This window comes from Strongylocentrotus purpuratus, unplaced genomic scaffold (genome assembly GCF_000002235.5).
Source record: "Strongylocentrotus purpuratus isolate Spur 01 unplaced genomic scaffold, Spur_5.0 spur5_scaffold_12, whole genome shotgun sequence".
Classification (NCBI taxonomy): domain Eukaryota; kingdom Metazoa; phylum Echinodermata; class Echinoidea; order Camarodonta; family Strongylocentrotidae; genus Strongylocentrotus; species Strongylocentrotus purpuratus.
Window position 1 is genome coordinate 11,785,055 of NW_022145597.1, and position 27,895 is coordinate 11,812,949.

Here is a 27,895-nt window from a genome sequence, read left to right on the forward strand (position 1 = left end):
TGAATCTCTGTCCGAAACAAAAATTCTGTAAGAAATTAATCATGTCTTCATTAGGCCTACTAAAATGCATTACTTTTGGGTGTCCATCAGAATTTCTTTATTTCATTAATTTATTTCACTCTCTTTTAAAAAGCATCAAAAGTATATACATGTTCGTTCATTATCAACATAAGATACAAGGAAGTGGGGATTCATGAAAGCCAACATTGGCTGGATGAGAGTGATCCTCAAATGAATACTTTGCATAAACAAGATACAAATTTATTTTATATTAAAAAAAAAGGAAATAAAATCATCACAACAACTGAGGACAGAGTAAAGATAAAGACAACATAAGGTAAAGACAGTTACAGGAAGAAAAGAAGAGAGAGAGAGAAGATAAGAAGAAGGAAGGTACAGGTTAAATTTTACATTTTACATAATAAATGACAATTTCATTTTTTCCGCTTTATTAAATTTCCTTTATATTGATTTCATAAATGTCTTTGCGCTCGTGTCAATGTCACTTTTGATGAATAGATTTTTATATAATCAGAGAATTTAATGTGCATGAAAGAAGAAAGAAATGTTCAGGGCAATTAAAATAGGGGGTGGGAAGTGGGGAGTGTAGGTGTCGCTGACTTCTATTGCATGCCGGTATAAACACTCTGAATTCCAGACAACAAGTTTACGTTTGGCAAACAAGGAAAAAACCACCCTAGTAAGAATATGTCATCAATACAATACACAGAACAATACATAAAATGATATGGGCAGACTCGCTATACCGTGTGAGTCAAAAAAAAAAAGTTTACACCTAGAAAATTGCTAATTATTTTAAAAATCATCTATGAACAGTAAATTATTCTACATCTTATGAAAGAGTGTTTTATTTAAAATAATTTGGTATCATTTTTGTATAATATGTGTGTACACTTGGATGAACAGGAAGCATTGTTTGCGAGAGTGCAACAATCGACTTGCGCCAAAGTGATGCCTACAGTATGTATTATCTTGGGATTAGCGGAGTGAGAGAATGAATTGAATGTATCAAATGAAAGGCAATGCATATGCTTTTTGCAGAAGCAAAGTCACACACACGTGCACAAATTTTCGTTGATATTTGATATTCGATATTTGATATGCGTGGCATGGGAACTTGTGTTTGGACATTTGGATCTGCAAAGACCGAATCAATGCCCAAATCTCAATTGTTTTATTTAAACATCACATAAGCAACTTTGGCGCAAGTCGATATTTGCACTCTCGCAAGCAATGCCTCCTGTTCATCCAAGCGTGAACACTTACCCCACAAAAATTATACCGAACTATTTGGAATAAAACACTCTTTCATAAGATGTATAATAATTTACTGTTCGTGGATGATTTTTAAAGTAATTAGCAATTTTCGAGGTGTAAACTTTTTGTTGACTCACACTCTATAGCCACCCAAATTTGAGCTAAGATATTGCTCTGGGATAATTAAAGTACTCTGACTATTCTATTGATTGTTATTCTCGATTTTGGGGGTCTATATCCCCCCCCCCCCCCTCGCATCCGCTTCTCATCGCACTTTCGCCTAATGTCTACAGGAATCTAACACAATCTCTATTAACGATGAGGGATCAATAAGAATAAAGGGTTTGAAATATTAGACTAATAAAGTCACATGACACCCTACCTGGGAATCCCAATGCGCTATTTTTAGCTTGACAGAATTACCCACAATTACACACAGCTACCCATAGGCCTGTGCGCGATGTATTCTAATTTAATGCATCCATCTTTGTCAAGTGCCTAGTGACAAACTATTACATTCACAATGATTGCTAGTTCAATAGCCAGAATGCAAATTGCATAATTAGCGGTTGTTAGGTTGGGCAAACATTATGACTTAATTGCCCAGCAACCTAACAACACGTAATGCAGGTGCGGATCCAGGAATTTCCAATAGAGGTGGGGGGGGGGGGGGGGGGGGGGGGTTGTTGGGGCCGGAAATTTTAAAATTGCGCAGACCGTTTTCTCGATTCAACTATCCAATACTGACAAGGTCATATTAGAAGCACCAATTCTGAAAAGGGGGCAGGCTCACGTCCAGGGGCGACTTCTTTTCATGACCGGGGGGGGGGGGGGGCGAAATTCTAGGGACGAGGAAGCAGTGGCGTAATAAGCAAAAACGTTTGACGGGCAGAAAAAAGTTCGCATCACCACCACTCTTACAATCATGGTACGCAGGCCCTAGGAACGTTTTTCAAAGTGAATTGGGGGGGGGGGGGGGCTAATGTATTTACGACCAGGTAGAGCAAAGCGAGCGAAGCAAGTGGAGCGTAAATTGGCGTTATTTGTGACACTGGCATGCAGGTCACTAATTGGAGTGAGTCCGCCCCCAGAAGTTCAGGGTTTTAAGGCATTAAATTACGATCAGATGAGCATCCAGGGGCCGCCTGGGGGCCCTTGGTGGGGTCCAGGGGCCAGAGCCCCCTGAAGCTCAGGCGTTTAAGTCATTTAATTACGGTCAGATGAGCAACCAGGGACTTGCCTTAGGACATTTGGTGGGGTCCAGGGGGCAGAGCCCCTGGAAGCTCGCGGAAAAATCATGCCATTTTTAGTAACATTTGTAAATCACTGGTATCGAATTAGAAATAAACCATGATTGATTTTTTTTTGTATTGGAGGGGGGGGGGACTGCCCCAAGCCCCTCCCCCATCAGTATGCGAATGCGAGGGGTGAAGGAGACGGAAGTGACTACCCCTTTAAAGGTTTTTAAAGTTTTGTTTTTTTATATACTAACAAATAACATTCCTTAGCAAAACTATAGTATAAAAACAAGCAATATACTTTTTTCACACTTCACTTTTCTTGGTATTTACTTGTACATTTTGAGGGATATTATGCGAGGGAGCGTAGCTACCGAGTGAGAAGATTTTTGCAATTTTATTTGTCTAAACGCTGCACTCTTGGGCCCTCTAGAGCCTAAAAGTGTGTTGCAGTCTTTAGTCAGTATCTGCTATACATTTGTGTTGTTGCACTTTTTCAAATTTTAAGGGGGGGGGGAACGATCCCCTCTAAAAAAATTAAAGGGGGGGGGACATTTTTTTCTCAGTTTGATGAAATTATTAGAGAAAGAAGACGATTCTTTGTCCCATTCTCGACTCTTAATCCTTGTTTGAATTGAGCTGCCCCCTCCCGAGCGAAGCGTGGAAGCTTTGACATTCCATTAAATTATTAGAGAAATAAGAAGATTCGTTGTACCGTTCTCGACTTGTCAGAATTTTCAAAAATGTTTCTTTGTCTGCCCCTTTGTCTTCCTATGTAATCTTACTGCCCCTTCCGCACCGGCTACACGCCAGTAAGGTTAGTAGAAATGAAGAAAGAAAAATCTATTACACCAACCAGCGAGCAGCAGCGATGCCGTAGGAGTGTTTCGGCGGAAGATCCTTTTAGGACAACGGTGAACCTCTGATAATGCCTGGCGTGCTGGATGATCCCAGATACGGCTACATACTGCAGTGAAGAAGGCAACGGAAAACCACTTCACTATTATTCCAAGAACAATCATGATGAACCACAACTCTAAAACAAAAGACAAAGGCGTGAAGGGGGCTCGTCTACCTCAATTAAGGGACAAGCACCTCGCCCGGTAGGGTGTCCCATGGGCGACAGGTGGGCCCCGACCGTCAGCCAGCTACTGCTACGGGGGGGGGGGGGGGACATTTTTCTCAGTTTGATGAAATTATTAGAGAAAGAAGATGATTCGTTGTTCCATTCTCGACTTTTAATCCTTGTCTAAATTTAGTTCCCCCCCCCCTCCTCCCTCCCGCGCAAAGCGCAGAAGCTTAACGTTTCATTAAGTTATTAGAGATAGAAGACGATACGTTGTACCGTTCTTGACTCGTAATCCTTGTCTGAATTCAGTTTTCCCCCTCCCGCGCGAAGCATGGAAGTTTTGACATTTCATTAAATTATTAGAGAAAGAAGACGATTTGTTGTACCATTCTCCACTTTTAATCCTTGTCTGAATTCAGTTCCCCCCCCCCCCTCCTGCGCGAAGCGCGGAAGCTTTTAAGCTTCATTCATTACCCATTCTCGACTCATAATCCTTGTTTGAATTGAGCTGCCCCCCTCTCGAGCGAAGCGTGGAAGCTTTGACATTTCATTAATTATTAGATAATAAGAAGATTCGTTGTACCGTTCTCGACTTGTCAGAATTTTCAAAAATGTTTCTTTGTCTGCTCCTTTGTCTTCCTATGTAATCTTACTGCCCCTTCCGCCACTGGCTACACGCCAATAAGGTTAGTAGAAATGAAGAAAGAAAAATCTATTACACAAATCAGCGAGCAGCAGCAATGCCGTAGGAGTGTTTCGGCGGAAGATCCTTTTAGGACAACGGTGAACCTCTGATGCCTGGCGTGCTGGATGATCCCAGATACGGCTACATACTGCGGTGAAGAAGGCAACAGAAAACCACTTCACTATTATTCCAAGAACAATCATGATGAACCACAACTCTAAAACAAAAGCCAAAGGCGTAAAGGGGGCTCGTCTACCTCAAGGGACAAGCACCTCGCCCGGTAGGGTGTCCCATGGGCGACAGGTGGGCCCCGACCGTCAGCCAGCTACTGTTCGCATTAGGAATCAGAGTTGAAAATGTTAAACAAGAGATAATGAGGCTAGATGTCAATATATTGGGACTAAATGAAACGAGATGGCTGAATAACGGAGAGTTTGTGATAGATGAGTACAGATCGATTTATGCAGGAGGTGAAAAGCATGAAAGGGGTGTGGGGTTACTGCTGGATCCAGATATCTCAATATCTCTTTAGGCGCGTCTTCATCATCTCGAGATTGGGACACTGGTGTGTAAGTGATAGGGTGCTCCTAGTGAAATTACAGGGAAACACTTTATATCTCAATCATAGTGATTTATGCACCAACGGCAGATAGTGCTGACGAAGTTATTGACACCTTTTATGATTCCTTAGATAAAGCTAAATCTCAGTGCAAATCGAATGACATTGTCATTGTCCTGGGAGACCTGAACGCTAAAGTTGGTCATGGTACAGAGGGCAAAGCAGTATGTCCGCATGAAATTGGTGAAAGAAATGAACGAGGGGACAGATGGGTCATATGGCTCCGTTTAGTCTCATTTCACGACGCCCCCTATCGTCAGAGCATGGTCAGATTCAGCAGCCTAACATGTTAGCCTATGGAAAAATTCATTTTTTGTTTAAACGAAAAGCACATCCACCCCGACGTACGTTATCACTAGCTCTTTCATTGGAGCCCTCATGTCTCATTGACTTTTGAAAGTTCACCCACCGTAATTTTTCAAAATAGGTTGCAAGCTCGTCATTGCCTATAATACACATGTGAAACAAGTCTAACTTTGGACTCAGTTTACCAAGCGAGTTGAAGATTATAGGTCGAGCACACGAAACATAAAAAGCATGAATTATCATAGATCACTTCTGCCTATTTCGTTTTGTCCATTTCATCCAACCCCCCACCGTAATTTTTCCTTTTAGTAAAAACAAACATTTTGCCGAGTTTAGCAAAAACATGAATGTTCATGAACGGTCAGACAATACAGCCTTTTAGTACGTAACGTATAGTGAATGGGAATGTGCGATGATCCGTGTAGGACGTAGAGGTCATCAGTGGTTTGTGCTGGCAATGTTCACGCGAGCGAAAATGAGACAATCGGAGCAATATGTTAGTGGTCTGAGGAGGAGAGCATGTTTGTGTGACGTTAAATTCTGCTGAAGTGACCCCAACAGTAGGCTTAAAGAAAGGACGACGACATCCAAGTTGAGATACGTGCATAAAATGCAGTTCATCTGTAATATCAATAAAACAAACAAGCAATCATAAGCATGTGTACAAATTCACATGAATAAACAAACATCTATTGTATCGCACAACTAGCTTGCCATAAATGACCTTAATATGCATAACTGAGTAAAGAAAACCTTCAAGAATAAACTATGTGAGTAAAGCTCACTTGTGCAAACACAAACTGTATAACTGCCTCATTTATCTTATTCTAATGAACTGTCTCAAATTCTACCTTTGTTTACAAATATAACCCTTACAAATCATACCTCTCTATCTTGTAGGTTAACGTCATACACAAATAAACCCTCGACCAGCCTTATTTCCTGCCTCTATCTTACACTCTTTACTTGGACTTGGTTCCTGAACTAAATTCCTATTTGCTTCTACACCCTTGACATTCTTTATAACCAAGGAAAACAATTCATACTCTTGGTTCATGTCAATTATCATCACTCATTACACACAAATCTAGATTATCCTCAACACAAACTGATATATGCACAAATTGTGCATTCACACACGTTATCCTACGTTTGTCTATATGTGGTGCTACATGCACAGACAACATTTTAACGTACTTTTCATCTTAAAATTACAGAAAACTAGATTTATATCTTGTGCCATTTTTGGCCTCATACAAACAATTAAAGATTGATTTATACAAATAACAGCTTTATAGTACTTACAACATTGGGCTTGTCTCGATTGTCGGGGATTACTGATGGAATCACTGTCCACAAAACATTTCAAATTTCGTGACTTTTAGGCTGGCGAACTACAAACGCCCTCTTACGACCAAATGAAATTATGGTTAATCTGAACCGACGTCATGACAGAAAACTTTCTAAATCTTACATCCCGGCCCCTTAAATGCGTAGCCACAGCAAAGCATTTATCCAAATAACTTCAACTTTCATTCAAATTGTCTAACTTTTCTGTTAATAAAACACAACTAAACATTCAGAATTTACACTCAACTCTGCATAGCACATTCCATTAATTTCATTTACACAATGTAGTACATTACAGTAAATGCCTTTAGGGTGAATTTATAGCCTATACACAACAAACACTTGTCGTCTAAAAATGTATACCGACAGGTCAATTAAAGTAACATTGGGCAAAACGATCAGTTGCCTTAATAGAGTACACATTAACTAAATCTCAACACAATTGTTGACACTCTGTAGCAAATAACAATAACAAGGATTGTTAAAGTCCTTGACATTCCTTACACACTTTGAGTTATCTAGTGAATTACCAAAGGAAAATACAAAATATATCAGCTCAAACATAATGATTCTACATGTACCTCTATGCACTAGAGCTGCTAACTACTCAGAACTGTGTATTTCAGTACTCGATTCTTGAAACTAAACCCCCTTTTTTGTGAGTTTTCAAGCAAAATTCAGTAGCCCACCACTAAGTACAACAGGGTTACACACAAAAAATGATTTTCAAATTCAGAAAATGGTGCTTCTGTGATTAAACTTTCTCATCATTCGCAATCTTGAGTAAATTGTCAATTTACTTCCGGTATACAAAACTTTAGTTCAACTATCCCCTTCATATCAAATATCCTCTTTTGGGTCTATGCATCAAATATCAACACAATTCGGTTCTTTAAAGTTTCAAATTGAACTAGACACTACATATTTGTATGCTCATGCATTGACCAAATAACATGTTATCATAACAAATTATTCTCATTTGTAGTGGTCAAATATTTAACTCCTGCTCTTAGGAAAAAACATGTAAGAAATTACGTATGAATATCGTTCGAACAAAAAAATCTTTCAGCAATAGTCTCAGTTCAATACTGAAATGAATACATGTATTCTGAAGTCCATTATAGTCTTTCTTCAAGTATTGACTAATAAACATAATATGACATAGTCTATAACAAGGCTGAAATGTTTATTACTCTTCAAGAGTAGAGTCCACTGTCCTCAAATATAACGTGCCTGATTTACCTCAAGGGCACAATGTTACCGCAAATAGTCTTGTATAAAGTCTGAGGACTGTTTTTATCAATTTCTTGCGCTTAAACAAGTTTGTTGCTGTAAACGAGTTCTGTCTTGCGTCGACGTCAGTCTAACTTGAATATGATGATCAGGATCTTTCGCTTGTCACGGATCAGGATAATCGCGACATAAAAAATTCACAAGAGGCGGCGCTAGGCTCTCACCTCGCACGTTTAATTCATCGTGCATCAAATATAATTATCTCACATAAGAAACTAATGCTCCAATTTAGTCGTTCTTCGCTGTGGATCCATTTAAATTGAGATCGCTCTCCACGGTTCACCAATTTACGCTCTTTGCTTCTTCCAAAACTGAAACATGATGATCAGGATCTTACGCTCGTCACGGATCAGGAAAATTGCGACACAAAATTCACAAGAGGCGGCGCTAGGCTCTCACCTCGCACGTTTAATTCACCGTGCATCAATATAATTATCTCACATAAGAAATGAATGCTCCAATTAGTCGCTGTGGTTCACCAATACGCTATCTGCTTCTTCCAAAAGACATAGTTTCTGCACAGGCCTGACTAGGATACCGGTGCTATGTTTCAGCTTCACCGATCGGACGAGCTTGTCCTTCCCAGGATAGGTTTCGATTACTCTTCCCGTCAACCACTTGTTCCTCGGCAGATTGTCGATAATCAGCACGATGTCACCTTCCTCCAGATTTCTCGTCTCTTTCAGCCACTTCTGCCGCTGTTGTAAGGAAGGTAGGTATTCCTTCACCCACCTGTGCCAAAATAAGTCTGCCAGGTATTGAATCTGCCGCCAGCGTCGACGTCCATACAGATCATGTTTCTGGAACACATCAGGTGGTAGAGCATTTTTTGACCTCAGGAGCAGCAGATGATTTGGTGTGAGAGGCTCTGCATCCCTTGCGTCATCAGATGTTATGGTGAGTGGACGCCCATTGATAATTGCCTCTACTAGACACATAAGAGTCGTTAAGCCCTCATCATTCAGAACCTGCTGCTTCATGACTGCATTCAAGACCTTTCTCGTAGTTCTGATTTGTCTTTCCCATGATCCACCCATATGGGATGCTCTCGGTGGATTGAATTTCCAATCAATTCCTTGTTGAAGGAGATTATCGTGGATCTTCTCCTGGTTCCATCGTTTCAATCCCTCCCTCAGTTCACGTTCAGCACCTATGAAATTTGTACCATTGTCGGATCTGATAATCTCTGGTTGTCCTCTGCGTGAAATAAATCTCTGAAGGGCATTCAGAAATGAATCCGTCTCCAATGAATGCAGTACCTCTATGTGTATTGCTCTTATAACCAGACAAGTGAATATACATCCATATCTCTTCACAGAGCTCCTTCCTTGTCTCACCATGTATGGGCCAAAGCAGTCAACTCCCACGTTACTGAATGGAGGTTTTTCTGGTACCACTCTATCTGCCGGCAAATCTGCCATCTTCTGTTCCACTGGTTTTGCACGTTGACGTTTACATGTGAAACACTTGTGTAGTACATGACGAACTGCTAACCTCCCTCTGATTATCCAAAATCGTTGTCTGAGTAGGGATAGCACATACTCCTTCCCTGAGTGACCACACATAATGTGGTAATGTCTCACCAAAAGCTGTACTACATGATGCTTGGAAGGCAAAATCACTGGGTGTTTTGTCTGCTCTTCTAGTGGTGCATTGTGTAGTCTTCCTCCAACGCATATCAATCCTTCGTCTGTGAGTTTCACGCTCAATTTAGATAGTGGGCTGGATTTTGCTATTCGAGTGGGTGACCGTTGTGTAGTCTTATTTTGCTGTAAGACTCTGTACTCCTCAGCATAGGTCTGTTGCTGAACGTATCTGACAATTGCTTCTTCAGCTACAGTCATCTCATCAACTGTTACTGGCTGCTTCATATCCAGTAAATTCATATCTTTGCGTGCCTTTCTTCTCAAGCACTCCTTGACCTTCAGGATCCATGCAATACCTTTCTTCAGCCGGAACCAGGACGAGTAACTTTCAAGGAGTCTATCTGTTGCCTTGACTTCAGATTCGGCTGCAGCAAACACTCCAGTCTTGTCTTGCTTTACCTCTGGGTCATGCTCTAAGCTAGACTCATTCACTGTCAAGCTTTTAGGCCAATCGCATTCTTCTGACCACAAAAATTTTGGCCCTTCTTTCCATCGTCCAGTCAATTCCTCAGCTGTCAGTCCACGCGAGGCATCATCGGCTGGATTGACATCAGTGTTAACATGTCGCCACTGCCTTGGTTCAGATCCCTCATGAATGGTTGTAATTCTGTTTGCTACAAACGTATGGAAACGTTTATCCTCATTCTTCACATAATGAAGTACTATTGAACTGTCAGTCCAAAACACTGACTCTTGGAGCGGCAGATCCAGTTCCCGTTGTATCATACTGTCTATAGTGACAGAGAGTGTAGCCGCCATCAGTTCAAGCCGTGGGATTGTCATCCTCTTCAGGGGTGCAAGACGTGACCTTGCAAATAGTATGCTGCAGTGCACCTGACCCTCAACATCCTTCATCCGCAGGTAGGAAACGACTCCATAGGCTTTCTCTGAAGCATCTGCAAAGTGATGTAGCTTATACTCTGCTACCTTGCCAAAGTCATGTGGTTTGATGCATCTGTTGACCTGGAATTCAGTCATCTTGGGTAGTTCCTGTAACCATTCATTCCATCTCTCTATTTCCTTGCTTGGAATCTCCTCATCCCATGCAAGTTTAAGTCTGGTTAGTTCCTGCAAGATCATCTTAGCCTTTAGGATGAAAGGACTGGCGTAACCGAGAGGGTCGTAGATGGAAGATACAACACTCAAGATACCCCTCCTGGTTTGGGTTTGTCCTTGGGTCTAAATTTGTACAGCAAACAATCAGTTTCTACATCCCAGCTGATTCCAAGTGCTCTCTCGACTGGAAGAGCATCATGATTGAGATCCAGACCCCTCACATCTTTAGCTCTCTCTTCTTCTGGTATGGATTGCAGGACAAATGGGTTGTTACTGACCCATTTGGTTAATCTGAAGCCTCCTTCACTGAGCAAGACCATCAAGTCCGCAGCAAGTTTCACCGCTGTTTCTTCATTCTCAACTGACACCAGGCAGTCGTCCACATAGAAGTTCTCGAGAATGGCCTTAGATGCTTCCACCTTACCATTACCATCACCGTTTCTTGCTGTCTGACGAAGTGCATGGCTGCACACACTTGGGCTCCACTTACCTCCGAAGAGGTGGACGCACATCCGGTAGACCAGCGGTTCCTTGTTGAAGTCTCCGTCCTTCCACCACAAGAATCTCAACACGTCTCGATCTTCTGGAGGTACCCTCACTTGGTGGAACATTGCCTCTATATCTGACATGAGTGCTACTGGTTGCTGGCGGAATCTAAGCAAAACTCCCATCAAATTGTTTATAAGGTCCGGCCCCTGTAACACTGCATCATTCAAAGATACCCCTTGGTGCTTGGCCGCACAATCGAACACGATTCGCATCTTGTCTGGTTTTTGGGGATTCAAGACTGGATGGTGGGGCAAATACCAAACAGGGGTGTCCTTGGGTTGCCTAGTCTCCTCACTAACTTCCTCTGCATAGCCTTTCCTGAGGAGATCCTCTATGCCCTGTTTGTATTTCACATACATTGCTTGATCTCTTTGCAATCTCCTTGCCAACGATTTCAAACGCTGTTCTGCACTCCACTTGTTATCAGGCAAGTTAGGTGGTCTCCTTCTGAAGGGCACCGGTAGTTGGAAATGTGCACCTTCCCGCTGGATGTCCCTCTCCCATATTTCCATTACCTTCTTGTCATTGACTGACATTGCCTTGTCTTTCTTAAGCACATCTGTAGCTTCGATCTTCCAGAATTGGCTGACTTGTTCCTCCAGTCTATCATTACTGTCAATGAAGCTAGATGTAGCTTTGGGTACACCATCTGAACTGGAACCTACAGGTCCACTCACTGACCAACCCAATTTGGTCCTAACAGCATAAGGGCCATGCTGTCCTCGTCTCACCTCGATAGGTATCAAGGCTTCAGGTGAATCCTGCCCTATCAACAGTCCAACTTCATGTCGTTCAATGATCGGGAGGTTGATTCCTTCTAAGTGATGATATCCTGAAATGTCATCCACATTGGCAATGTGTGTGTCTCTGATATTAATGGCGTCTCTGGTATACACACAGGGTAGCTTCACACAGTCTGTATCTGGTCCCGTGTCTGCAATCAGACTAATCACTGAGGTCTCTATGGGGCTATTACGCTTCTCCAGTGTTGTCAGGCTTAAACTTTGCTTCCTTCCAGTAGCATTGAGTTCTCTGGCCAAAGTGGCTGTACAAAATGTACTGGTTGAACCAGAATCTAACAGTGCATATGTATTCACAAATACATTCTCTCCTTGAGCTCTAACCCTCACTGGAACAATGGGAAGCACACACCTTCCGGCCCCTGTGACACACTTCTTAACGAACCCATTCTGGACTTGATGGACTTCGTTGTTCTGGGTTTCAACTGGAGCCTGTGTCGTTGTCATCCTTCCTGCAGATGAAGATGCATCCTGTGCAAAATGGAGAAATTTTGTGTGTTTTCTCTGGCATCCTTGTACTGAGCATCTTCTATTCAATCTGCAAAACCTACTGGTGTGGCCAGATTGCAGGCAGTTGAAACATAGTCTGTTGTCCTGAGCAAACTGAAATCTCATCTCGGGTGCCATGGATTTAAAACTGTCGCACCCAAACAAGGAATGTTCTTGCCTACACTTCAGGCACTTCAGGTTGACTGCTACTTCTGTTACCTCTGTAGCGTACATGTAGTTACTTCTTGTACTCTTCTTGTTGAAAGCTGGGTTTGAAGTTTCAACTCTTTTTCTTGTTGCTGTCAGATCTCCAAAGACAGGATCATTGGCTTCCTCAGCAGCGTTGGAGACAAACCTTGCCATGTCCGAGATATCGGGAGAACGCTCCTGCTGTCTGATGTCTCTCACCAACTTTAACCATCTACCTTTAAGGTAATATGGAAGTCTCTCAGCCACCTTCAGCAACTCTCTCTGGCTACTAATTTCCTGCAGTAGATCCATTGCTCGAAGAGTTTCCATGCTGATCTTCAACTCATCTGCAAACTTCTGCAGCCCCTTCCGGTCATTCGCATGGCAGATTGGACCAGTGGTTATACGTTTGATCCAGGCTTCTCCTATCTTGTACTTGCTGCCAAAGCGTTCCACCAACAGCTCTCTGGCTCGTTGGTACCCATACAGTGGTTCCATGACCATACAGCACTGTATGATGCCCTTAACTTCTCCTTCACAGCAATGATATAACTTCATAAGTTTTGTCCCACTATCGAGTGAAGATCGACCAATTAAGTTGTCGAACGACATCATAAATTCATGGAAGTGCAAAGGACTCCCATCAAACTTCATCATCTCTACATTAGCCAGACTGATAGCTTCCAACCATCGTTGTTGCTGAACTTGGGTCTGCAGATAAAATTCTCGGTCGTCTCGTGGTTGATAAGCTTGACCTGAAATGGGAGATGAAGCCATTTGCTGAGCTGGAAAAGGAATAGTCTCTTGTAGGAGCGCAGGTTCCTTGACATCATGATTGCTGACATGATGATGATGTTCCGTAGCATGCTCTGCACTTTCATGCACCTGCTTGACATTCTGCTGACTGGAACTCCTATTCCCTATACTCGACACCTTACTGCCACTCCTGTGTTGCTCATACACGTCTTCTTCTGCCTCTGCTGCGCTGAGCTTGGCACGTAAGAGTAACTTAGCCTTCCTTTGCTTAAGGCGTATTTCTTCGAGTTCTATCTCTTGTTCTTCCTGAAGAACTGCTAATTCTGCTGCTATTGCAGCCCTCTTGGCCCTGGTCCTAAGTCCAGATGACGTGGTGGAACTCTTCCCAACCTGACTTGCAGAATCCTCTGGATTGACATCATCAACACCTACTTGACTCATGGTGACGAATGCTAAAGCTGTTATGAACTTTGTGTGACGTTAAATTCTGCTGAAGTGACCCCAACAGTAGGCTTAAAGAAAGGACGACGACATCCAAGTTGAGATACGTGCATAAAATGCAGTTCATCTGTAATATCAATAAAACAAACAAGCAATCATAAGCATGTGTACAAATTCACATGAATAAACAAACATCTATTGTATCGCACAACTAGCTTGCCATAAATGACCTTAATATGCATAACTGAGTAAAGAAAACCTTCAAGAATAAACTATGTGAGTAAAGCTCACTTGTGCAAACACAAACTGTATAACTGCCTCATTTATCTTATTCTAATGAACTGTCTCAAATTCTACCTTTGTTTACAAATATAACCCTTACAAATCATACCTCTCTATCTTGTATGTTAACGTCATACACAAATAAACCCTCGACCAGCCTTATTTCCTGCCTCTATCTTACACTCTTTACTTGGACTTGGTTCCTGAACTAAATTCCTATTTGCTTCTACACCCTTGACATTCTTTATAACCAAGGAAAACAATTCATACTCTTGTTTCATGTCAATTATCATCACTCATTACACACAAATCTAGATTATCCTCAACACAAACTGATATATGCACAAATTGTGCATTCACACACGTTATCCTACGTTTGTCTATATGTGGTGCTACATGCACAGACAACATTTTAACGTACTTTTCATCTTAAAATTACAGAAAACTAGATTTATATCTTGTGCCATTTTTGGCCTCATACAAACAATTAAAGATTGATTTATACAAATAACAGCTTTATAGTACTTACAACATTGGGCTTGTCTCGATTGTCGGGGATTACTGATGGAATCACTGTCCACAAAACATTTCAAATTTCGTGACTTTTAGGCTGGCGAACTACAAACGCCCTCTTACGACCAAATGAAATTATGGTTAATCTGAACCGACGTCATGACAGAAAACTTTCTAAATCTTACATCGGTCATCACTAATACTTGGTTCAAAGAACACCCTAGACTGGTATACACTTGGAAGAGTCCTGGCGACATCGTCAGAAACCAGATAAAACAAATTTGACCGATGTATCTAACCAAAGCCGAGCTGACTTACCGGGTTTGGCTTCTTTAGGTTAAAAATAATATCTCTTGATGCAGAAATCGTCAAATCATTGACCTACTACAGTAAAAACTAGCTAGACTTTCTTCAACACGGGTTCTCTGGTGAGTAAATTTATAATGGTTGCTATGCCATCATAACAAACCCATTGCACATGCGCAAAGAGTAACATAGTAGAATACTTTTACAGTCCCCTTGCATTGGCGGACTATTCATTTATTTATTTCTGATATTAACACAGGGTGGCAGATATGGTGGTCTACAATGAGGCCCTGTCTGGTAAGAATAAAACAAATAACAGCAGCAAAAACTAAATATATAAATAGACAAGCATATAAACAGTTATGATACAAATTAATTGGTGTCCTCATGAAATAACTGATCATTCAGGAATTATCATTGATCATTTAAAACAAATATTTGAATGGAATTGTAAATTTAAATGAAAATTACATTTTAACAAAAACTAATAGTTAAAATTGAAACTAGAACAAAGAATAGATGATAACCACGTATTTAAAAGGGTATCATGATCATGATCGTGCTTGTAAGTGATACTTAACCTTATAAAGTAACGAAAATGTAAGAAATTAATCATTTCTCCATTAGGCCTACTAAAATGCATTAGTTTTGGGTGTCCATCGATCAGAATTTCTTTATTAGATTACCTTTATATTGATTTTCTAAATGTCTTTGCGATCGTGTCCATGTCACTTTTGTTGAATAGATTTTATATAATCAGATAATTGTATGTGCATGGAAGAAGAAATACATGTTTGGGGCAATTAAAATAGCCTATTGTATATTCCATAGAAATCATCCTCGGATTACGTAATATGTCATTGTCATGTTCGTACATAATGTTAAGTACTACCCTATGGATTAGCTAAAGGATAGTTTTCATTCTAACGGAAGTTGCTATCGTCATCAATAGTCATGGAAATTTAATCATTGGAAATTTATTGTTTAGAGTTAGAGAAACAAATGCCATGGCTTTTCTTTATAAATTGGCTATCAACGAGCATGGGCACATTTTTGGCAGGGGGGGGGGGGTGGGGGTGGGAAGTGGAGGTGTACTCGCTGACTTCTATTGCATTCCGGTATAACAATTTTGAATTCCAGACAATAAGTCTACGTTTGGCAACCAAGGAAAAAATTACTTAAGTAAGAATATTACATCAATAAAATACACAGAACAATACATTAAATGATTTGGGCAGACTAGCTAGCTACCCAAATATGATTATGAGACAGGATATTGTTCTGGGATAATTATAATACAGAACTCTGACTACTCTATTGACTTTTTTTTCTCGATTTGTGGGGATCTACTTACCCCCACCCCTTCGTATCCTCTTCTCCCCGCACGTTCACCTAATGTCAACAGGCATCAATACATTCTCTATGAACGATGAAGCATCAATAAGAATAAAGGGTTTGAAATATTAGACTAATACGTAACATGACACCCTATACCTGGGAATCCCAAAGCGCTATTTTTAGCTTGACAGAATTACCCACAATTACCCACAGCTAGCTACCTTTGAATAGGTCATTGTTCGAGATGTATTCTAATTTAATGCATCCATCTTTGTCAAGTGCCTAGTGACAAACGTATTGCCCAGCAACCTAACAACACGTAAGGCAGGCGCGGATCCAGGGTTTTCCAATAGAGGAGAGGGGAGGGGAGGGGGGGGGGGGGGGGGGGGGGGGGGGGGGGGGGCGGAAAATTTGAGAATTGCGCAGACCGTTTTTTCAACTTAACATACCACAATACTGACAAGGTCATATTAGAAGCACCACACCGGTACCTACAAGCAGGCACAATTTTAGAAAGGGGGCTGGCTCACGTTACATCTCTTGTCCGATATCAACATTCCCCGTTTTTAAGTTATACAAATTATGACATTTTCATCGGGGGGGGGGGGGGGGGGGGGGGATGCCTCTTGCCCGAAAAAAGAAGTTTTCTGGTTTTACGATTCGGCTAGTGAGCGAAGCGAGCGAGCAAAAGTTTGAGCATTATGCTCAAACTTTTGCTCGCTCGCTTCGCTCACTTCATATTATGTACTTTTTGAAAGTGTTATTTATCACCAAAATAAACGAGAAAAGATATTTAAAAAAAAAAAAAAAAAATTCGGGCAGCTCGCTCCCCCCCCCCCCCCCCCCCCTCATTACGCGCGAGGTGCAGAAGTTTTGATGTTTCATGAAATTATTAGAGAAAGAAGAGGATAAGTTGTATCATTTCTCGAATCTTATTCCGTGTCTGAATTCAGTTCCCCCCCCCCCTCCCGCGCAAAGCGCAGAAGCTTAATGTTTCATTAATTTATTCGAGAGAGAAGACGATTCGTTGTACCGTTCTTGACTCTTAACCTTTCTCTGAATTCAGTTCCCCCCCCCCCCCCCCGCTCAAAGCATGGAAGCTTTGACATTTAATTAAATTATTAGAGAAAGAAGACGATTCTTTGTACCATTCTCGACTCTTAATCCTTGTCTGAATTGAGTTCCCCCCTCCCGAGCGAAGTGCGGAAGCTTTGACATTTCATTATTTCATTTTTATTAGATAAAGGCGGCGGACGTTTCGCCCCCCCCCCCCCCCCTGAATCCGCCACTGCGTAATGTATGCGTGTGAGTATATTGGGCTTTTACAAATGTGTATCAATCAGATATGACTGTTCACGTCTTGGCACCGACCTTTAAACGTCACCAACCGAAAGACGTGACCGGGACGCGAATTTTTTTTTCCCAAACAGGTTTACCTATGAGAGTAAAATCCTGCCTCCTGATTGGTTCAGAGGTATACGCGTCATGAATATTCACGAGCTGAGTTCACAGCACTGTGGCTGAGCTGCAGTACCTAGTATATGTATTACGCATGCGCGTGGACTTCAGTTTTGCTGGCCATTTAGGTGTACAACAAAATGTATGTGAGCTAGCTGTGGTGCGAGGGGATTTTTATTGGGGGAAGGGGGGGGGGGGGGTCTGTTTGTTTGTGAACATTTCTGGTTATTCTGGTGCTTGGTTTATATAGTTTTACACTGCGGATTTTTTTTCTCAAAGAGTTCACTTACAGTACACACACTAATATTCCAATTTCACACATAGGCTATACATACAAACACTATCTTTCTCTCTCTCTCTCTCTCTCTCTCTATAAACACAGACCTGCACCCACCCTCATGTATTTACAAACACATAAGCAACAAATGCACACACTAGCTGTCAAGAATACACAATAGACACACACAAGGGGTATGAATTATCTTATCAGGATGGTCCGACATGAGATGGTTGGATGTGGGTCAAAGCCACTGTGTTGCTCTGAGCATGATATCTTGACAAACATTTAATATTATCACCCGTAACTGAAACCAACACACAATTAATATCACGGTATTAGTCTCTTTTTTGTTCCACCAAGCTAATTTTTGCACCTTGCACAAATGCACTTCTCAACACGAAATATTTCACTAAATTTGTTTTGTTATTTTCACTCAAAATTAATTCAGCCTTGCTCACTTTTAATCACTTCACTTATATCTTATTTAACATTGAATACAATGCAGTTGCATGGGTTGTTCTTTTATTTTGTTAACTCGGCAGAGGCCACGGTCATGTTCAAGCATTTACGCTTACGACATGTGGTCTCCTGCTTTTTCCTTTTGTATGAAACTTTTATTTTAACTAGAAACAAATTTTGTCAAACTTACATGTTATTCATTATATTTATTTGTATGTTTCTTTGTATTGATATGAAAAAGTGGAAATAAAACAAAACAAACAAACATATCAGTGGTTCTGGTTCCTTTGTGACAGATGAACCTGGTCAAAGAAAACAAAGGACATAGAGTAATATATACAGGCTCTAGACAAGCTTTTCCATGCATGCAGTGTATAGCCTACGTACTATAGCTGCGCTGCATCAACGAACTCAAACTTGGATTTCGATGAGCTGCATGAGCAGCTTCGCCTTGTGTCACGCGCATGCGTAATACTACTAGTATCTTTCAGCTCAGTCATGAATATTCATGATGCGTATACCTCTGAACCAATCAGGAGGCAGGATTTTACTCTCATAGGTAAACCTGTTTGGGAAAAAAAAATTCGCGACCGGGACGCGTCTTCCCCCCCCCCCCCCCCAAACCTAGCCATTATAGCGCTGTATATTAATATTTGATCACATGAATATTTTCGTTGGTACGGTGCAGTACGTCGAGATCAAAATCAAATCGGCCGGATTCTGGACTTATGCTATGGTCACATAACCCAAAAGTAGCCTGGTCGGCGGCCGAGCGGCGAGTTTTTTAACCAATTCTGCCCGGCGGCTGCCCGGCCACCGAGCGGCGGCCGCCCAGGCACCGCTCGTTTTTAGGGCATCGCTCGGTCGCCGCTGAAGTTTTAGCGCGGAGTTAAAATTTGGGCGGCGCCTGCTCACTTTTCAGTCGCCGCCCAAAATACGCTCGGTGCCTGGGCGGTCGCTGACCGGGCACCGACGTAATCGCTGGGCGATGCCTAATTCCAGCAGCGACCGAGCAGGCTACTGATCGGTCGGTCGCTGCTCTGATTTGTGACCATAGCTTTAACCAGTATGTTGCATCAGATTCTATGTGCGTGCGTATCATGAATATTTATGACTAGCGCATGACGGATATGTTCCTATTGAGCCAATCAAATGCGGCTTTAGGATGGCTAGGTTAGGATTTTTAAAAAAATGCCGGCGGGGAAGTGACTCAGTTTCGAACCTACGTCCTCGGCTGAATCAGTTTGTAACTTCCATTGTTAGGTTGATTACAGGCACACGCCACAACGCCCAGTTAATGCAATGTGCACTCTGACTATATATTGAAATACCAGTCAACAGCTAACAGCTAGGTGTATCTAATAGTATGTCACTAGGCACTTGACAAAAATGGGTGCCGGGGGAGTCTTATTTTGTCTCTTTTCTGTTCGCTTGTTCATAAACTGCCCCCTATTTCTTTCTCCCCCTTTCCTTGCATTCTCTCCTCCCTCCTTTTCTTTTTCTCCATCCCTATTTTCTTTCCTCAGCCTCATGGCCACTCTGCTCTCCTTTGTAATACCCGTCTGATATAATTCCCCGTTTATATTCACTACTCTATCACACTCTCCATCTTATATTACGCTACTCTTTTTTTCTGTCATGCATTCCCCTCTTTGCTGTCACACTCTCCCTATGTATGTCTGCCTGCATAGCCACCTTCCTCTTTCTTTATACCCCTCCTGTGCCCCGTTGCATCAAACTTAATACCATTGATAGTGACTTTGCCATTGATGGTAACTTCCATGGAAACTTTATAGTGATGTTGCCATGGTAGTTAATATTGATGACAAAGTTACTATCAGTGACAAGTTGGTTTAATGCAACAAGGCCAACCCCCGTTGTCGATCCCTTTCACATTTCTCTTGAAATCACACACCGTATTTGAAGAAAAAAATCAATTTAATTTCAAATTCGTGTTTTATTAATATAACTATAAAAGCAAATCAAACAAGATTTCACAATATACAATAATCTTCAATTTTTTTTTATGGAATATTTGGGAAATGGTATTACACTTTAACTACAAGTAACCAACAATGTTAGGAACCTTATACATATTCATGCTTACATATGTTAACTATGCGCTTGATAGACGTGGAGATGAAGGGAAATTAATCAAAAGCACACCAGTCATAGTCACAAGTAAAACTTGATTGGGTTGTTTTAATACTGTTGCTGCTTTTCGTGCGTAATGAAAGGCAGGAAGGTTCAATTAAATAATGTAGAATCAAATTGTTGTGGTATATATGGGTACCTGTCTGGAGTTGAACCCGAGACTTGCCCTGGGACTTGCCCCGGACAACAAGGGGATTCAACCGTCATGCACTTCTAAGCACCCGAAAAGCAGCAACAGTATTAACATTTATAAAAATACCAATAAAAATACCAATATAAAATATATATATATATACAGTGTATATATATATTTCATATTGGTATTTTAACTAACCAAATAAAACAGACACTATGTTGGGTAAAAACCCAAGGCATTTAGCATTTAGAGAATATCCGAAGATTAATAAACTTTGTGGCCTAAAGAAGTTTTAAATGTGCCTAAAATAGTTGTTAAATCAAGCCAAGCAGTTCTTTATCTGTCAATAGAATAATTTCTTATGTACAAATAGATGGATAATTGCGCTGCGTGCATATTAAACAACAACAAAACACAAGTAGACAAGACATCCGATCTGAAAAATATGAACGATAGTATATGTATATTGCCAAACAATTATAACACACAATGTTAATTTGGTAAATTTATTCATAATAATTTTTAATAACAGATATTTTGTGAGCTTTCAGCCTCTTCTTTTATTGTTAGTTTGAAAGAAAATCCTGGTAATGTGTTCCTGAAAAGAATCGCTCTTCAAAAGCCTATCTGTTTTCAATTTTAAATAAAACAAATCAATTAAAATCTGATGTACAGAAATGAAACAGCAAAACACACCAGACATTACATGATATAGTAGTATATTAGAAAAAACATCTTCATGAGAAAAACAGGATCGACTTCTAGGCTAATTTAGGAAAATGGAGGGGGCCTTAGGGGGCCTTTTGCATTGTGTCAATTAATTTATAATAAGAACAAATTTTTGAGGCTTTAGCTTTTTTTTTCATTGTCAGTTTGGAAGAAAATCCTAGCAATGTATTCCTTGAAAAGGATTGCTTTTTAAAAGCCGTTTTAGATGGGTTTAAAATACGAGACAAATATTTGACCATAGTTAAAATGACCGCAATCTCTTCACTGACACTGTGCATTACATATTATAAATTTGTCATCATTTTTTTTCTGAGCTACACATAATACTGTATAAGAGCACCTATACAGAGATACTGGAAATTAATATTGGAAATAACCTGGTTCCCCTACATGAACATAGTCCGAAAGCATAGACTCTCATTTGAAACTTTGTCACAATTCCTAAAGTCTAGAGCGGAGCCTACATGTAGATACGTCAAGAGTCAGGACTGACTGTGTCTGGAGTATCTACAGTACAGAGCCAATTGTCTCATAGAGCAGACACTGTTACACACGACTGATGAGGGTTTTTGCCTACGTAATTATTATAGGCCTGAGTCGAAACGGGTCCCCGCCCGGGCCCCGACCGTCGAGCTGAAACCCGGTTTTTGGTTTTCGGGTTTCGGGTTTTTCAAAATTAAATTTCACACTGATATTTTGAAATATAGAACTAAAAATGGAATTCACAAACTTATATTTCAATATAATCAAATAAATATGCTTTAGAAATAAATGGATATTGTTTCAGTTGACGGTAGGTGTTTTTATCGCTCTAAAATTGAGGCTGCAAGAAAGGAATCACGCTTCGTGGTACCGATCGAGTGCGTTCAGAAACGGAAGTGGAAATAGATCTATGACCCACTGAAGACAGAGCAAGAAAATGCCACACACAAGACTAAAATATTGATCAGACTATTGCAATTAAATCGTAATACTAAAGGCATTAATTTAATTGTCAAAATATATCCACAACATAATGGTTTATCCTTGATAGTTTGATGAAGGAAAATAAATTAGAGCTCTTGAAATAACATCGAAGTGCCTTTCGTTCGTTCTAAAAAAATGCGTGTATAACGGCAAGCAGAAGTTACGAGTCGAGCTTGATATGCACGTTTAAATCCCTACACCGTCATCCGACCTGATCGGAACAATAAGCATTAAACCAATTAAAAAACATCACGTAAGACTTTAAGGGACTCCAATTCAACAAAATTACCGTAAAATAATTATTTGCTTTGACAAATAATACTATAGATATTCATAATATCTTACAGAAATAATGATATTTCATGAGCTACGTACTCGATATCGAGTTCAGCTAGCCATCATTTTGAAATGAGACGTAGTTGTCATGCATGCAGCGCAGAATGCGGCAGCTCGCAGCTAGAGAGGGAAAAAAAAATCACGTAATAGTCACGTGAATATCACGTGATCTCAGGCCCGCGCTTTTTCCTCTCTCTTCTGCATACTGCCCTCTACAGTCTACTGCATGACAACTACGTCTCATTTCAAAATGATGGCTAGCTGAACTCGATATCGAGTACGTAGCTCATGCAATATCATTATTTCTGTAAGATATTATGAATATCTATAGTATTATTTGTCAAAGCAAATAATTATTTTACGGTAATTTTGTTGAATTGGAGTCCCTTAAAGTCTTCCGTAATGTTTTTTAATTGGTTTAATGCTTATTGTTCCGATCAGGTCGGATGACGGTGTAGGGATGTAAACGTGCATATCAAGCTTGACTTGTAACTTCTGCTTGCCGTTATACAGGCATTTTTAGAACGAACGAAAGGCACTTCGATGTTATTTCAAGAGCTTTAATTTATTTTCCTTCATCAAACTATCAAGGGTAAACCATTATGTTGTGGATATATTTTGACAATTAAATTAATGCCTTTAGTATTACGATTTAATTGCAATAGTCTGATCAACATTTTAGTCTTGTGTGTGGCATTTTCTTGCTCTGTCTTCAGTGGGTCATAGATTTATTTCCACTTCCGTTTCTGAACGCACCCGATCGGTACCACGAAGCGTGATTCCTTTCTTGCAGCCTCAATTTTAGAGCGATAAAAACACCTACCGTCAACTGAAACGATATCCATTTATTTTTTAAAGCATCTTAATTTAATTCCATTGATTATTTTATTGTTTTGAAAGCAGTAACTGTCTTTTCCGTCGCATTATTAGAACAGCAACTTAGTCTAACTCCCGCCGCTGCATGCACACGATTTTTAGTGTCAGTGCAGTGGTGAAAATTTCGGGTACCCGGTCCCCGCCCGAAATTTTCAAGTCAAACCCGGGTTCGGCAAAACCCGTGATGACTCAGGTAATTAATAACATGCACTGAATAGCAGTACCTGTCAAATTCCAACAATAGATTTTGTGTGTATTCGTGGCCATTGGTGGATCCGTAGCATGGCAACAATATATTTATTAAAGTGTAGTAATTAACTAGTAATTACCTAACAAAAAATATGTATCACTAGGTGTATTGCCTGTAATTTTCTTTTCTTTAGCCCCTGATCTATCTGTTCCTAATAAAAATCTTAAACTTATTATCAATTCTTATGCGTAATCTCTTTTCATCATTTAAACTTATTGAAATGGATGGAATACAACAGGGGTACTGACATTACCCTCAAGTTGCTTTTCCAAAAGTCTTTGATATCCTAAGTTAGAAAAAGACCGATCAGGCAGTTTGGGATCTGTCTGGGTAGCTGCATCCTCAGTTGGGCATCTGTTCTTCTGTTTTTTAATGTATCTCACTGCGCCCACCGTCACCTCTCCTGCTGCAACCAGACCAGTGATAGCTGCTGCACCCCCAATACCTAAGCCAGCACAAGCAGTAGCGGCTAATCCGCCTGCTGCTCCAACAGATTGCAGTACAGCCACAGCACTCCCTGCAGCGACTCCACCTCCGCTTGCAATGGCCGATGCTGACATCATGCCAGCACCTATAGAGCCGGATGCAATGCCAGCTGTAGTAAAGCCCATACCTACTAGTACGAAAGGTGCTGCTATGAAAGCTCCAATACCGATGGCAGCTGCTGTTGCGGTAAACCCAATAACATACTTGGCGACTTTCTTGGCTTTAGCATTCGGATCTTTAGGAGCATTTGGACCTTTGCCAGGATTTCCCCCTGCCCCTCGATCTGTCCCTGAATCTCCGCCATGATCTGCTCCTGTACCTCTTCCACAAGGAGGTTGTGCTGATGTGCCATTCAGTGGCTTCTCATCCTCCTGCCTGCCTTGGTTTGTATCGGTGCCATACAGCAAGGGCTGATCTTCTTTCCCTCCTTTCTCGTCTCTTGACACGGATGCCTCTGGTTCTCTCTGGTGATTCTTCGCGTTCTCTGCTGCCTGCATCGATGCCAGCTCTAGCTCATCCTGACTAAAGGTCTGGGTCTGACAATCTCGAACAGATTGGAGTCCTGTCCAGGACGACATCTTTCCTGTACTTTCTTTCTTTCTTCAAACCGCTAGATCACCAAAGGAATGTACACCTTCCCTGATGGAAAATTAAACAAAATCAAACAGTAGTTAATAGTAATTACTTGAAAAATTCTGATACTTTTGTGTGAATTATGACCTCGGAAAACTGAGTACAGGCAAATACATGTATGTACATGCACTTGGATTGGCAAACAGCAAAAATTGAAAAGCAAACATAATGCCCTAATTGTTCAATGCATGGCACTGTGTACAAAAGGCATGGTCAATGTCATGCATAGTCAACCTGCTTTTGTTCGACATGTTTTGTGTAAAGTAATGCCGTGGATCAATTATCTTCAAAATCCACCATCCAAAACGCAAACATATGAAATACATCAACAAAATCATTACCGGTATTTAAATATTATATATCTACAGCTTGTTGACTTTGCAGTATATTCTTAATGCCTTTTGGCTTTTGTACACACTGCCACAAATGGAAGAATAACAACACTTTATTGACTGTGTGTTATTTGTTGTTTTGTATTTGCCTGTACCGGCACTCGGTTTTTCTGAAGTTGTACCTAAATGATGACAATAACATGTTCATCTGGAACTATAAACTGCGCTTTATAGTGCATTTTATGCATGTTATGCCCTACAGCCTTCATGGTCATACTCGCACACATTATGCATCATCTCCACTGCATTCCTAGCTTTCTACCAACCATACGGCCGCAATGAGGCCATACAAAATGCTAATTTCATGCATTCACAATGGCTTTTGACATCCTACTCTCCCCTGGGTACGGAGTGGAAAATACACTGGGAAAATATAGATAATTTTAAATAAATATATTACCAAAGTACATCAGTGCCTAGTGTCTGCTTGGTGAAGTTTAAAAAAACTTACTTTCTCTTTTGACAAGGGATTTGGTGATGCTAGACGTAAAGTCTCAGCGGAACAAATCTCAAAGTCATATTATAGAAAATAGACTGAATTTTCAGTCTCATCAGTGGATCAAAGTACATGTATGTAACCGAATGCCATCAAAATTGGGAACATCGATTCATGTTTTTTAAATAGCGTCTGTTGAACTTTTCCCTTACCAGACGATTATTTCTGTATAAATTTGTACACTGTACGTGTATGTTTTAATGATTGGACTAATTGAAGAGATTTTATATGATCGATATATGATAAATCAATAATAAAACAGTCAAAAGACTGCAAAGTGCAAACATCAGCCCTACACTCAGTCTCTACAGCCTATCCTACCTCAACTGTACACAGACAAACAAATCTGTCTGTTTGGAGGAGTTTTTTAATATTATGAGATTGGGCAAAACATTATACATGTGTATAAATAAAATAGACAGATTTTGTTGGTCTACCACCAAACTCCAGCGAAGCATAGAGAGTATAAAATAATACACGTCAGTGAGGGCAATAGTAAGAATTACCCAAACGAGGTACCTTTGGAACAGTCTATATCGCCTCAGGCGTTTGGACTGTTTTGAAGGTACCAAGTGTGGGTAATTTTACTAATGCCCAAACAAAATGATGTGTATTATTTGTTTTATAAGATTATGTTTTATTTGTTTTATAAAATGATGTTTCCTAACATGATTTTGATAATTACCGGCCATTACCCAAATTACGCGCGATTACGGATTAGGCAAAATAAATACCTGGTCATGTTTTAGACAGAAATAACCGTCTGATATGGTTCATTTCTTTCATAAAACTGACATTTGTTGACATTCTGTAATCGGAGGTCTAGTGGAGCCAGACGTAGTCTCAGTGGAACAACCAACGATAGACTGAAGCTTTTGGTCTAGTCATGTGTATGCTTTCAACCAATCATTTGATTAGGATCCACGTCATCATCTATCAATGCTAATGCATATTGACCTCTAGCACTGTACTACTGTACGTGCTGAGGCAGCAATTGCACACATGAATAGTCAATACACTTATTGCACACTAATGCAAACAATGAAGATGATGTGGCTGATGTGCAAGTTTAACAGTAGATTTTCTAGACTTACAATTTGAATTTTTGAATTATTCTTTAATAACATCGATAGTCTAGACCCTAGTTGAAAAAAAAAATGGATTTTACTGCTCTTTAGATAAGGTGTCATCAATATTGTCACTAAGGTACCAATTTCTTGTGAAATCAGTTCAGTTTTGCACAATGGTGTTTGAAATGATGAGAATAGCACATCTTTTAATACACATACACAGTCAGGATAGTAATGCAGCTACTACCGCCATGCACATGCACCACCACTGGCACTGCTGCATTGTGTTGCCTGAGCTGAGCTGATCTGAGCTGAGCTGACTTACCGGGTTTGACGTGTAGTATTTGCCCGGCACCGGCCGCTTAGAAATTAGATGCACCTCGTCCTCGGCCCCAATAAGTTTGTGTCAGATTCTGGCGTGAAAACTCGTGGAATGTGCCCTGAGAATTTAAATTTTAGGTTAAATATAAACCTCTCTTGATGCAGAAGTCGTCAAACCAGTCAAAACTAACTGGATTTATTTTCTCGACACGGGTTCTTTGACTTTGGTGAGTTGACGTGCCAGTATCAAAGGTTGCCTCCAGCTCCACCACACTAGCTACGTGTTTACGTTTGTTTGCATTTGCGCACACCAGCAGAAAGTAAAATATTAGTAGTGTAGTTTTATAGACCCTAGCGCTTAGCGGACGGTGTGCCGCTCTAATGGCCTTGTAATGCGTCACTTTTTTACGAAAAATCTCTAAACATGGGTCCATTTTTAACAAAAATATCCATAAACATGGGCCGTTTTTTTCAAAATTATGAAAATTGTGCTTTACTTCGAGAAAAAATCCCCCATAATGCCTCTGAAAAATGGGTAGGGGTTTCGAGGATTCAGTCAAGCGCCTAGCTAGAATTTTATTTTAGGGGGCGGTAGCAGCGTTGTCAGTGAAAAAAGACGATTATGGTAGGATAGCAGCGAAAATTATCGC

The 27,895-nt window shown here is 40.5% G+C and overlaps 3 protein-coding genes across 4 annotated transcripts; all 3 read right to left on the reverse strand.

Annotated features, from left to right (window-relative positions):
- Positions 1-8,299: 8,299 nt before the first annotated feature.
- LOC115922463 lies at positions 8,300-10,564 on the reverse strand. Its single transcript, XM_030981362.1, has one exon. The coding sequence runs from the start codon at positions 10,562-10,564 to the stop codon at positions 8,300-8,302; it is 2,265 nt and encodes a 754-aa protein (XP_030837222.1).
- Positions 10,565-10,607: 43 nt separating this feature from the next.
- LOC115922631 lies at positions 10,608-14,741 on the reverse strand. Its single transcript, XM_030981832.1, has 2 exons — positions 14,576-14,741; positions 10,608-13,891 (listed from the first exon to the last, which is right to left on the reverse strand). Exon 2 carries the CDS (start codon positions 13,762-13,764, stop codon positions 10,627-10,629), a length of 3,138 nt encoding a protein of 1,045 aa, XP_030837692.1. The 5' UTR covers positions 13,765-13,891; positions 14,576-14,741; the 3' UTR covers positions 10,608-10,626.
- A 9,193-nt stretch (positions 14,742-23,934) lies between these two features.
- Positions 23,935-27,545, reverse strand: LOC105442482. Of its 2 annotated transcripts, none has more exons than XM_030981834.1 (2): positions 27,250-27,545; positions 23,935-24,967 (listed from the first exon to the last, which is right to left on the reverse strand). In XM_030981834.1, exon 2 carries the CDS (start codon positions 24,909-24,911, stop codon positions 24,060-24,062), a length of 852 nt encoding a protein of 283 aa, XP_030837694.1. In that variant the 5' UTR covers positions 24,912-24,967; positions 27,250-27,545; the 3' UTR covers positions 23,935-24,059. The 2 variants fall into 2 exon arrangements, with proteins under 2 accessions (XP_030837694.1, XP_030837693.1); XM_030981833.1 differs by having other exon boundaries at positions 23,935-24,972.
- Positions 27,546-27,895: the final 350 nt, after the last annotated feature.

Excerpts from the sequence above, each read along its gene's own strand:
- LOC115922463 (XM_030981362.1), bottom strand. The coding sequence starts at position 10,564 with ATGATCTTGCAGGAACTAACCAGACTTAAACTTGCATGGGATGAGGAG.
- LOC115922631 (XM_030981832.1), bottom strand. The coding sequence starts at position 13,764 with ATGAGTCAAGTAGGTGTTGATGATGTCAATCCAGAGGATTCTGCAAGT.
- LOC105442482 (XM_030981834.1), bottom strand. The coding sequence starts at position 24,911 with ATGTCGTCCTGGACAGGACTCCAATCTGTTCGAGATTGTCAGACCCAG.